At 42.3% G+C, this 13,122-nt stretch overlaps 1 protein-coding gene across 1 annotated transcript; it reads right to left on the bottom strand.

The window, feature by feature from the left end:
• Positions 1–241: 241 nt before the first annotated feature.
• Positions 242–1,768, bottom strand: LOC146668161 (uncharacterized). The gene is made up of 5 exons (XM_085410006.1): positions 1,732–1,768; positions 1,265–1,636; positions 825–965; positions 590–651; positions 242–436 (listed from the first exon to the last, which is right to left on the bottom strand). Exons 1-5 carry the CDS (start codon positions 1,766–1,768, stop codon positions 347–349), a joined length of 702 nt encoding a protein of 233 aa, XP_085266132.1. The 3' UTR covers positions 242–346.
• Positions 1,769–13,122: the final 11,354 nt, after the last annotated feature.

Raw genomic sequence — 13,122 nt, 5'->3', positions numbered from 1 at the left:
TTATTTGGAACAGTGGATTTTAAGTTTTTTATTTTTGAAAAACATACTGTTTTCATTGGGAGTTTTGTTCAGTAACATTTGAAATATACTCTATTGGTCGATGACTCGAAAATTATGCCAACTGTCATTTGAATTGACTATTTAGGAAAAACAGAGAAAAATATAATTTGCATAATAATTTGGAACGCAGTGTATATATATTTTTAATTAAGAAGTAGCCAAGAACATATATGACTGCAGGAATGATGACAAAAACACAGTGACAGAGTTACCAAAAATGAGAGATTGAAAAAAAACAACGTGTACTTTTGATTGTAAACCTTACAAATATAACTTAAAGACAAAGCTAGTTATTTATTTCTTCTTTGTCATCTGAATGATGTGTTTGTGCGTCCTGAGACAGGAACACAACTGTTGTTAAACACAGATCTTCATCCTGAAAAACAATATAACATTTGTAATTAGTTAGTTAGTTTAGTTTTGCAATGCTAGTTTTCCATTTAACAAGCGTGTTAATATTAACGACCTGTGAATGTGACGCATAAGGTACAAAAGCACAAATCAAAATTATGAAGGGAACCTTGGTTACCATATTTTGCCTTGATTGTCGTTTGATACTCAATCTTTTCTGATGATGATGCGATTTCTTTTCTGCACAAATGAACACAACAGCAGTGTAATATTAAACAGATTAAAAGCATCTATCTATTGGGTTTGTGGAAAAAAAATAACAAGTATGACTCTGCAAAATGACTGAATAAAACATTTCAAAAAAAAAAAAAAAGCTATTATGCACAAAAATAGGAAAGATAGTAAGTATGTACCTGCTTTCTGACAAGTGTGATATACCAGAATAAAGGAGAATGAGGTGAGAATGGTAAAGGCTGGAGTGAACATCATCATCCATGACAGACGGGTTACACCAACATCCATGACACGCTGTTCTTGCACGATTAATGGTTTTCCTATAGTGACTAAAACATACATATTGTCACCTTAGGCCCAACAAACAAACAAAAAAGTAATATTGCATAATAACATTGAAACATGGTAATTTTGTAATAGTTTAAATCTTGCATATTTTCGATAAATGACAGACTTTGCTTTCTTTTCAACAGCAAATCTTTTCCTATTTAATCTTAATACATACAAATGCAACCCACTGCATTTATTAAAAGAAAAAACTTACCTAAGCACCATAAGGAAACTTTTGTTGTGATTAGGTGCTATATAAATAAAACTGAATTGCATTGAATTCAATTACCTAATTTGAGTCTTGTTGTGGAATTTCCATATGTGTAAACAAATCTGCAGTCTTTATTTTCCCCATGCTGTTCTTCTGTTCCACAGTAGTAGAGACCTTCATCAGAATCAGTGATATTTAAAATCACAAGGTCTCGGGAATTAGAGGACTCATTCTTCACAAAGTGCAAATGAGACAAAGGTTCCAAAGGAAACCAAGATGCAGATTTGTACCGTAAAACAACAGTGTTATCATGAGAACACTTCCTGTACCATATTATATGTACTCCAATGGTCATTTTGCAGTCGCAATACAGAGTGATGTTGTCTCCAGGTTGGGCTGTCACTTCCAGTACTGATACAGAAATTCCATTTTGACTGCAGGAAACAACTCCTACAAAAAAATAGAATTATATGTAAATGTGACAAATAACATAAAACACTGAAAGTCTGTTGATTAAAAGATTGTGACTTCAATGCCAAAATTACCTAAAAGAACAAGAAGAATAACATGCAATCCATCCATTAGTGAAGACCATGGGGAGTTGAAAGACAGCCTCTGAAGCACACAGATATGATGTATGTACAGTTTTCCAGGAAATGTAGTTGATTGGCTAGTTACTAAGTGGTTTATATTGAGGCTGCTGTGCACAATGACTGTGGAGACTGTGACTTTATAGTTAACAGTTAACATTAACTTAGTTAGTGGTACAGCCAGTGGCCTACATTGGCTATACCACATGGTAAATACATATATTTAACTGATTAGTTAAGAGGAGCACTTTTCTACTCTAATTGAGCACTCAAATAGCTTATATAACATGCATCATTCACTAAGTTCTTTCTATCTAACATTCAAATATTCTGTTGTCTGTGGTTTTAGGGGTTTTGTCATGTCAACAAACATATTTTAAGTGCAAAAAAGCAATGAGGCAACACCTTCACTGACTGGGGGATAGGACAGGGAGAAAGAAAGAATGAACGAAAGAGAGGGATAGAAAGACAAAATAGAGGGGAGAGAGACAAACAAAAAAGAAAAAAACAAACAAAAAAACCAACTGGATCACCTGTCGAGAGAAGAAAAAAAAAACAGAAGAGAAAACAAATAAAAAAGAGCAACATAATAAATACAACAAAATCACAATAAACTAGCTAACAGTAGTTAACAGTAGGTACTAAATATTAAATGTTATTGTGCAGCACGCAAGATTGACTACCTTTCAGATAGCAGCCAAGAAAGTTGTAGTTTGTGTCTGTGAACACATGTGTGTACACCTGTGTGCACACCTGTGTGGATCAGCACGCTTGTATTCAAAAGGTTTCTCCATGTAATGATCTGCTAGGGAGTGTGGGGAGCCATAGCCCCATCCCCCAGGGCATGAAGCAGGTATGGAGGAGATCCAGGCCCCAGACATCCAAAGGGCCCAGAGTACGAGAACCCAAGGAGGACCACCAAAGGGGCAACCATGCCACCCTCCTGGGAAGAGCTGAGGAGAGCCCCAGACGAGGGGTCACCCAGCAGCCACGGAGCAGAGGCCAGAGGGGGTTGCAGTGACGTGCCCACGGGCTCTGCCGGCAGCCAGCTGTGCCAGAGAGGACCGAGCCCCAGGCCCAGAGGCCAGAGGCCTGAGGGCGCCCCACCCCCAAGAAGGGGCGCCAGGCCCAGCCAATCAGCCACCAGGAGTGAGCTGGTACATACATGAGCTCCCAGCCCCAGACACCAAGAACCACCAACGCACCGACGTCTGAGGGCATCAGCCACCAGGGAATGTGGTGAGGGGAGATAGGCCTCCATACCTTGGAGAGCCTGAGATGTTCCCAGAGAGGTGGAGTCTAAGACCCGACCTGACATATAGACACAGACGAACAGGCGCACACAGACACAAACGTGTATTCCCTCCCCTATATACACATAAGCAAATATTCGGCACTCACCCAACGTGTACACAGACAGAAATAGACACTGTACACACAATCACACTCCCCAAACATACTCTATATCCCAGGTTCAGGTACCCTCGCCCCCAGAGGGGCAAACCATACCTAGACCCAGGAGATGTAACCGTTTTCCCTGGGGTGGAGGCAAGCAGACAGCCACCTTATCTGCAGTAGCAGGGAGGCCCCGCATCGCAGAGCCCAATCTGAGTGAAGACCCCAAACCTCCCTCCGCTCGCTCATATGTAGTGCTGCTGTGTGTTGTACTAAAGTGCATTTAAAACACAGGAGGGCACGGTGCTTCCTGCCAGAGAGCAGCACGGCTCCTCCCGAAAACCCTCAGTGTCTATATGCATTTAAAATTGAGGGTTGGGCACCAGCGCCAGAGATGGGTTTGAATACACAGACCATCCTCTGGATGCTGTATAACGTACCCACCCCCAAGGCCCTATATGTATGAGTAATGTGGATGTCTAGGTCGTGGAATAAAATTGGGGCACAGGCGGCCAGAAGGGGACAGAGGGGGAGTGCTTCCCCTGCACCCTGGTGACACACCTGGAACCCAAGCCCTGCATGTGCGGGTGGGTGTGGTGGAGCGGGAAGAGGGAGGCAGCTGAGGATGGGGAGGGAAAAAAGGAAGGGGCATGTGGCCCCTCCTTGGGGCCAGCTCCCCCACTGACCCCAGTAGGCACCCCCACACCCTGGAACCCACCAGGGCAAGGGGCCCCCCAGGCCCATCTGGACCGGGACCCACAGCAGCAGTACCGCCCAGCCCCACAGAGTCCGGGGCAGCCCACCCGACCCCACCGCAGAGAAAACTGCACCCACCCCATCATCCACTCATCTCCCAGACTACACAAGACAATAGACACCCAGGTTGAGTTCATTCTCCACCTCTCCAATATCTCTCCCCCACCTGCAGAGTGAGCTCCTGGAGAGAGGAGACCACCTGTATAGATGTAACAGCCTCCTCACCGGTTGAAGAACCCTCCAGTTGGGCCAATGCACTAGAGGTCCCCCGCACCAGGGCTGAGTCCCCATGCACCCAACCGCCCACCCACAACCCTGGCGACACAATAACCAGGATCCAGACCCCCAAGCCCCCACGCCCGTCCCGGACCCACCCAGGGGCAACCAGGCCAGTAACCAACGTCCGCTAGCACAGACCCTCCCCCATCTACGCTGTACGCAGCCACAAGGAAAACACCATCTAAGAGCCACCAGAGCCCCTAACCAGGTCATGGCAACAACCCCCGGGTTAGGCCCTCCAGGGAAAACGTCCCTAGGGAATCCCCAGACGCCCTAAGCCTGTCCCTACCCCCATATCTACCACAATAGCGAAGGCAGGACCAAACCATGACACCCCCCCCCCCCCCCCCCCCCACCCCCACTAGGCGATGAAGGCGATCAAAGGAGCCCAGAGGGATTGATCAAATGTGGTGGCAGAGGCTGTATCAAGACTAATGTGATGTATTAGATGGCTTTTAAATTGTTTAGAATTAAGGGCCGATCGTGGCTCAAGAGTTAGCAGTTCGTCTTGTAATCGGAAGGTTGCCGGTTCGAGCCCCGGCTCAGACAGTCGCGGTTGTTGCGTCCTTGGGCAAGACACTTTGCCTACTGGTGAGGGGCTGATAGTGCAATATGAAAGCCTTGCTTCTGTCAGTCTGCCCCAGGGCAGCTGTGGCTACAACTGTAGCTTGCCTCCACCAGTGTGTGCGAGTGAATGAATAGTGGAATTGAAAAGCACTATATAAATTAAGATTATTTTTATTTTTCCAGTTAATGAGGATTGTGGGCTGTGTTTATTTCTGTAGTGACCTCATCCAAGTTGCCCAGCAAGCACACTAAAGGGGAGGCTGGAATGTTACATTTCAGACACTTTGATAAGTCTTCACATATCTCGCGCCAAAACTTCTGAACTGGTGGACAGAACCAAAGAGCGTGGATTATCCGGTGCATTGCCTTCATAGTGTGAGCAGTTGTTGCAAGACGTAAAGCCCATCTTGAACATCCTATGACAAATATAGTGCACTCTATATAGTATTTGTATTGTATTAATTGCAAACTGGGATTTCTGATCCATTGAAAGGTTTTTAAGCATATCTGAGACCAGAAGATTTGGTCTAAGCTGATCAAAAAATCCGCTTCCCATCTTGCAATAGGATGGGATATTGATTCATCTGTTTTAGAAATTGTTCTGTATATTTTAGACAATAATTTTGGGGGGGGGGGGGGGGGTTAGATTAAAAGATTGTACCACACTTTGTGGCGTTTGTAATTCAGCTTCACTGGGTTTAAATTTCTTTTTTCTCCTTTGTCCTTGGTCCTTTGTAATGTTTTTAAGCTGATATGTGGGGGTTTATCTTTCCAAAGGAATTTAGAAATATACGAGTCTAGAGATCTGAGCCAATCTTGTGATGGCTTACTCGGGATCATTGAAAATAAATAGTTTATTTTTGGCAAAACCATCATTTTTATAGCGGCGACCCTTCCCATGAGTGATATGGGTAGAGATTTCCATCTAGCCAGATCGCCTTCTACTGTCTTTAAAAGTGGGATGTGGTTTAAATTTAGTTAATTCTGCAAGCTTAGGAGAGATATTGATACCTAAATATTTAATATTTCCAGATTGCAGTGGGGTAGATGAAGAATTATAGAAGGAGCAATTAATCGGAAGAACTGTAGATTTTGACCAGTTAATTGAATAATCTGAGACTTTTGAGAAAGAGTTTATCAATGCAATTACCCCAGAGAGATTATTTTTTGAGTTTTGGAGAAAAAGCAACACATCATCTGCATAAAGGCTGATTTTATTTTCTACATTCTTACATTGTATGCCCTTAATTGTTGTAGCCTGTCTAAATGCTGCTGCTAGTGGCTCAATAAAAATTGCAAACAATGAAGGGGAGAGTGGGCATCCCTGCCTGGTGCCCCTTAAGAGACAGAAGCTGGAGGATGTTTGGTCATTTGTTCTGACACATGCTGTTGGGGAATTATATAATATTTTTAACCAGTTTATGAAAGAGTTTCCGAAACCAAATTTGTGTAAAGTTGCAAATAGAAATTTCCAGTTAACTCTGTCAAACGCCTTTTCTGCATCAAGAGACAATATTATGATTTCAATGTTTTTACTGCACGAGTAGTCTATTAAATTAAATAATCTACACGTATTTGTTGATGAGTGCTTACCTTTTATGAAACCAGTTTGGTCAGGATGAATTAAAAGGGGGGTTATTTTCTCCAATCTCTTTGAGAGAGCTTTGCAGATTATTTTGAGATCTACAAGGGATCTCAAAATAATCTATAAGGGATATTGGATGATAGCTGGAGGGAAATAAAGGGTCTTTGCCTGGTTTTAGTAAGAGATTAATATTTGCAGAATTCACATTTGGTGGTCTTCTGCCATTTTCCTTGATTTCCTGCAGCATTCTGTGAAACATTGGTGCCAGAGTTGTCCAGAATTCTTTGTAAAATTCTGCAGGAAAGCCGTCTGGACCTGGAGCCTTATTATTGGGCATACTTATCAGGGCTTCCTGGAGTTCACCTGGTGTCAGTGGCGAATCCAGTGCCATTGCTTGAGTGTCTAATAATTTAGAAAAGAAGAGTTACATTGTCAAGAAATTGATCAATTTTGTTTTTAGATGGGTTTATTTGTGGTGTTTCATAGAAATCCCTAAAAAGACCTGGGTCTAGGTGCAGTTCCCCCCTCCAGGGGCAAGGGTACCTAGACCCGGTTTGTAGAGTACGCTTGTGGAGTGTGATTGTGTGTACAGCGTCTCTTCATGTCTGTCTCCACGTTGGTTGAGTGTGGAGTAAGTGCATATGAGAGCATGAGGGTGGGAATGGATGTTTGTATCTGTGTGTGCCTGTATGTCTGTGTCTATATGTCAGGTTGGGTGTCAGGCGCCACCTCTCTGGGGACATCTCAGGCCCTCCAAGGTTTGGAGGCCTATCTCCCCCTACCACCACTTCCCCTGCCAGTGGCGGACTCCCTCAGACATCGGTGCGTTGGTGGTTCTTTGTGTCCGGGGATGGGCGTCCAGGTACACACCAGCTCACTCCTTGGCGGCTGCTTAGCGGGGCCTGGAGCCTGGGGCTCGCTCGGGCCACTTCGGAGGTGGGGTGCCCCCGGCCTCTCGGCCTGGGGCTCGGTCACTCAGGCACGGCTGGCTGCCGGCGGAGCTCACGGGCGCGTCACTGCAACTCCCCCTGGCTTCTGCTCCGCGGCTGCTGAGTGAGCCCTCATCTGGGACTCTCCTCAGCTCTTTCTGGGACAGTGGCGCGGCTGCCCCTCTGTTGGTCTTCCCTGGTCTCTTGTGTTCTGGGGGCCTCTGGATGTCTGGAGTTTTGATCTCCTCCATACCTGCTTCATACCCTGGAGGACGGGGCTGTGGCCCCCCCACACCCTCTAGCAGATCATTACATGAAGGAACCTTTTAAAAAAACAAGCGCGTCCATGCTCACAGGTGTACACACGGATGATCACACCCACAAACTACACCTTTTTTGGCTCCTACCTCAAAGCACACTGTGTTCTGTTGATCTTATGTGGTGCACAATAATGTTTAATATTTAGTATTTACTGTCATATTCCCATATATCATTGTGATGTTGTTTATTCTATTACTCTTGTTCTCTTCTGCTTGTTTTCTTTTTTCTTTCTCAGCAGGTGACCCAGGTGATTGATATATGCATTTTTTTTTCTTTTTCTTTTTTTCTGCCCGTTCTGTTGGTTTTTGTCTTTTGCCCTTCTCCCCCGTCCCTCTTCTCAGCTGTTTCTCTTTCCCTCTTTCTTTCTCCCCTTCTTTCCCCCAGTCAAGTCTGTCCCGTATTCAGTAAGTGAAAATAAAATAAACAATAAAAGGTGAATCAAATGGACCATTACGGCAAGGCTGGGATGGTCAATTTGGTAAAGTAAATCCGTTGGGCATCTTTCTTTGCCTTTAGACAACAATTCTGATGGCAAAAGAGCCAAACGGGACAGGCAAAAAGAAAAAAAAAAAGAAAAAAAAAAAAAAGAAATCCCTAAAAAATTTGGTTTTTTTTTTAGGGTCATATATTGTTTTCCCAGATAAATCTTTAACAGCACATATGGTTGTTTTTTCTTCATTGATTTTTAACTGGTTAGCTAGAAATTGACTGGATTTGTTACCGTGTTCAAAATTTTGCAAGCGAAGTCTTTGTACTAAGAATTGAGTCTTTTTATTAATAATTATATTTAATTCTAGTTTTGTTTTGCGTATTTTGTTCAATATTTCTTGATCTTGGTGTGACACGTAGGCTTCTTCTAGGGATTTGATGGTTTTTTCTAGTTCCTGAATATTTTTGTTTTCTTCTTTCTTCTTATGTGATGAGAAAGAAATTATTTTACCTCTCATCACAGCTTTCTCTGCTTACCAGAAGACAGATGCTGATGTCATTATAGCCTAAATAAAGAGTCCATTCTTTTTTAAAGTATTTGATGATAGGGCTGCTCGATTATGGCAAAAATGATAATCACGATTATTTTCACTGAAATTGAGATCACAATTATTTGACGATATTTATTTAAGCCTTTAAGACCTACCATAGAACCAAGTCCGCCAGAGCTTATATTATTTTTTTACATGCTGTAGTGCCATTTGTGGGAGCATTTCAAGTTGCTATACATCAATACAACTGTTATAGCCCATATTTTAATAATATGTATGCATTAAGTCCATAGTAACTACATTAATTGCAAACAAGTGGGGTGGCTGTAGCTCAGGTGGCAGAGCAGGTCAGCCACTAATCAGAAGGTCAGTGGTTCGATCCCAGGCTGCCTCCTGGCTGCATGCCAAATATCCTTGGGCAAGATACTAACCCTGTGTTTGCCTACTGGTGGTGGTCAGAGGGCCCGTTGGCGCCAGTGTCCGGTAGCCTCGCCTCTGTCAGTGCGCCCCAGGGCAGCTGTGGCTACAATGTAGCTTGCTATCGCCAGTGTGTGAATGTGTGGGTGAATGACTGAATGTAGTGTAAAGCGCTTTGGGGTCCTATGGACTAGAAAAGCGCTATACAAATGCAGGCCATTTACCACAAGTGCAATAAACTACAAAAAAATTGAAAATCGTTTTTGTTTTGTTTACATATATTTCTACTTGGAGAAATTTAAGAGGTTTATCCCTCAAAACTTTAAATACAAAAAAGTTGCAAAAAATAGTTTACAACAACAGGAAATTTATTTTGAGTGTCTTCATAGTTTTATTTTGGAGATACAGCAATTTTTATATACTGCAGGAAAAACAAAAAAACAATCCTATGATGCAAATTTGCAAAGAAAACAGCACGTGCATCAAAATAAACTATTTCCAGCAGTGCAATTCGAGTTCTAAGCATCCCAGCAACTATTCAGAAAAGTCAAACATGACTTATAAAAACACTAGTATAGGCTTTTAAGGCCTACAAGTAAAAAGCTACATTTTCCGCGAGAATGACGTCACTTCCGGTTTCGGGCAGGAAACGCGATAGTTCGCGCTGACTTCTTTTTCAATGTGGGAAGTGTTAAGAACAGCTGATCGGATTGGCAAAGCGTGTTTCTGGAATATTATGTTTTTGTTCCTGCAAGGCTTTTTATGCAATTTTTGCATATGTGGAAGGAAACTGTGACCTAGGACAAGCTGATGGTATAAGATGTAAGTACAACTCCTCCGGTTTCATATGCAAAACAAATTATTGCGCTAGCTTACATGGTTCAGGTTCTACAGGGATTTAAAAATAGTTACACAAAACAGAGCATGCTGCTCTGACCGGCTTTAAAGAGTTAACAATAACAATGTATTGAATAATGACTTTAAAAAAATAATATAAAATAGTGTGCAAATACTGATAACAGTGCAAATGTTTGCAATATAAAAAATAAATGAAAAATGTAAACATCTATGTGTAGTGAACTTTGCAGTGTTGCTCTGTGGTGCAGCTACAACACTGTAGCAAAGTTTACACACTGTCTACTTGATCCACGTCTGACTCCGCCAACCCATAATGTTTCCACACCACTGAAGTTTTTTTTTTTTTACCTCTCTTTTCAACCAACGGCAGTCACTCTCCTCTCCAAACAACTTCTGCTTAGCTTTCCGGTCCTCTTAATTGTTGTGATGCGTGTTCGAAATGGAGAGCGGTGCGCTTGATTTACCACACGGAGCAGCGCGAGAGTAAAGCATGAGGGAGGGGCTAATAATCGGCTCAGTCATTTTTAATGATCGTTGAAAGCCCAGATCGTAATCGTGATTAAAATTCGATTAATTGAGCAGCCCTATTTGATGACGTCTCCATCTTTGAGTAGTGATGTGTTAAATCTCCAGTTTTTACTTGGTGTAGCGTTCTTCTTATGTTAAGGACTCAGTGTCTGAGATATCACTCAGCAGTGAACTACTGACTAGGAGATAATCCAGACGAGAGTAGGAGTGATGGACATGTGAGAAGAAAGTATATTCCTTACTGTTGGGGCCAAGGGAGCGCCATGCATCGCAAAGACCAAAGTCGCTCATATACTGTTTGATTATATTTGTGGACTGCTAATTGCGCTGAGTTCCTGCTGCATTAAGCCTATCCATTTCTTCATTTAGAAGCCACTCATCTGGACTCAGCCTACATGTAGGTTTTTTTTGTCTCTGTGGATTTCCTGTTGGCCCGATTTCATGGGTGTAATGATGCATGTTGGTATCTCTTGCAGAAAGCGCTTTTTTTGGTCCGCAAGTGACTTTTGATTGCAGAATAGGTGCAGATCTTTGGTTTCTGTTATTTCTCCATCGCATTTATGTAAATGAGAGTAGGCCAAATAACAGCAAAATACCTTTGTAATCCCAGAAAATAAACCTTTATACTTTATAAACTTTGACAACATATTGTGCAGATAATATCTGGCACACATGCATCATGTTGTAATGCTTGTGGTCTGTTACATAGCAGGGGTCTCTACTACAGTTATAGTTTGACCCTGGTAAGTGTTAGCCATTTAATATTGCAGACTGAAAAATTAGAGTAGAATGCATATTGAATGGGATTGTTGTTGTTATATTGTCATGTAATTGTATTTTTTCTTGCCTCCTGCCTTGGCTGTTTCTAAATGAAGTAAAAATAAGGCCGTGACTACAGTGCTTTGTTTCCATGAGTCACTGTTTAGTTTCACAGCAAGAGAAACTTGTTCACATGATAATAACTCTCTATATATCTTCCATTTGATGTTTTACAATTGGCTTCTGGTCTGACTGTCACTTCCAACACTGATCCACTGATTAAATTATGAATGCAGGACACAACACCTGGAATACAAACAGAATCCCAAAATGTGGAGATATTGAAATGCCTGTTGCTCTTTACAAAACTAATAAGGTAACCAACCAAACTTTGTTAAATGTATCAAAAAGCAACTAGGGGGTTTTGTATCTTGCTCAAGAACGTTTTGACATGCAGGTTGGAGCAGCCAGCGATCGAGCCACCAACCTTTGAACTGACCTACTAGATGACCTAGATGCCCTGCTCTACCTCCTGAGCTACCACCACATCTATAAATGCCATTTTAATTATATCCTTAAACAGTGTTCTAACTTCCAATATTCACAAGTGTAAGGTTGTTCTCTGAATAATTTAATGGATTCTAAATGTGCAATAGACTCTAACTTAATTTACAATAGAACTATGTGTTGTGTAACAAATATTTTGCAGTCACCACAGAGACTGTTACTTCCACTAAACAGATATGGTGACTCGAAGATGAACATTTTATAATCACAAATACTTTTCTTCATTGTCATAGAATTTATCTGAATGCTATGAAGGATTTGAAGCTATGAAGCATTGAGAATATAATTTTTGTTTTTAAAGTTGAATCTAAAATCAAGATGGCGCTGGAGTGACGGCAGCCTTTCCAAGTAGCTCTGCAACACCGCACCTTTTTTGTTAACTTTAACTTTTTTAGACTAGGCTTTTCAAACTTTTTTTCACCTTCCTCTACTTATACCTCTTAGATATAGCGATACAAGATGGATAATGCACTTTTTAAAACTTCTGGAACCAGTTCCGTCATCTATTCGAGAGCAGAGCTGCTGGCACTAAAAACAAAGGGACAGACCGGCATGCAGTGTTGGGGAGTAACGGAATACATGTACCGCCGTTACGTATTTAGAATACAAAATATGAGTAACTGTATTCCGTTACAGTTACCGTTTAAAAAGGTGGTATTCAGAATACAGTTACTTTGTTGAAATAAATGGATTACACTGCGGTACTTTCCTGTTTCATTTTGTCGCGGGTCAGGACTGTTTGGGTTTTGTTTGACAGCTACGTTCTGTTGTTCCAGGCGGCAGCGTTACGGTTGCCATGGTTACAGGGCGACGCTCTCTCTCTCTCTCTCTGCGACTGTGTGTTTCCTGGGTGAGAGAGCGCCTTTTCGTTGTTGTGCTAAGCTAACAGGCAGAATGCTACAAGCATAGCTCTAAAGAATGTAGCATCATGGGCAGTATAGTCCGTGTTGCAGGGAGAATGCACTGCCATACACGTTATGTGTCTGTGAGCGCGAGGAGGGAGAAAAAGGCGAGTGGAAAGGTACGAGTTGCCGTCGAGGAAAAACGGGAGCTGGAAGCATGTAAATATAATAATAACCACTGCAGCCAAGAAGAGTGCCTGACGAGCCCAGTTGTAAGTAAGCTATTAAGACTCGACTGTACACCGTGTTCGTGTTTTCCTCCGAAAACAATAAGTTCCGTTGGAGCAGTCTTTCAACGCCTCTCTCTGTCTCTCGCAAGAAAAATTGACCCACACAACAAAGTAAAGCTATTTTTCGGCTATAAGCCGACAGGGACCCCGCCGTATTAGTCAGAGGTCCCTTTACTACAGTTCGGAGTCGCGGACCTTCAGTAATAGTAATAAATCACACAGCAATAGTACATTCACGTTGTTGTAAAAAGCACGATAATATATTAAGTAATC

Source organism: Rhamphochromis longiceps, linkage group LG6, assembly GCF_057381845.1.
Source record: "Rhamphochromis longiceps isolate RC_006_pf linkage group LG6, R_longiceps_female_GT1.1, whole genome shotgun sequence".
Lineage (NCBI taxonomy): Eukaryota > Metazoa > Chordata > Actinopteri > Cichliformes > Cichlidae > Rhamphochromis > Rhamphochromis longiceps.
This window is presented reverse-complemented; position numbering and strand designations above follow the sequence as displayed.

Excerpts from the sequence above, each read along its gene's own strand:
- LOC146668161 (XM_085410006.1), bottom strand. The coding sequence starts at position 1,768 with ATGGATGGATTGCATGTTATTCTTCTTGTTCTTTTAG. Across the intron at positions 1,637-1,731 it reads TATTCTTCTTGTTCTTTTAG|GAGTTGTTTCCTGCAGTCAA; the intron begins GTAATTTTGGCA and ends ATTTTTTTGTAG. Across the intron at positions 437-589 it reads GACAATCAAGGCAAAATATG|GATGAAGATCTGTGTTTAAC; the intron begins GTAACCAAGGTT and ends ATTGTTTTTCAG.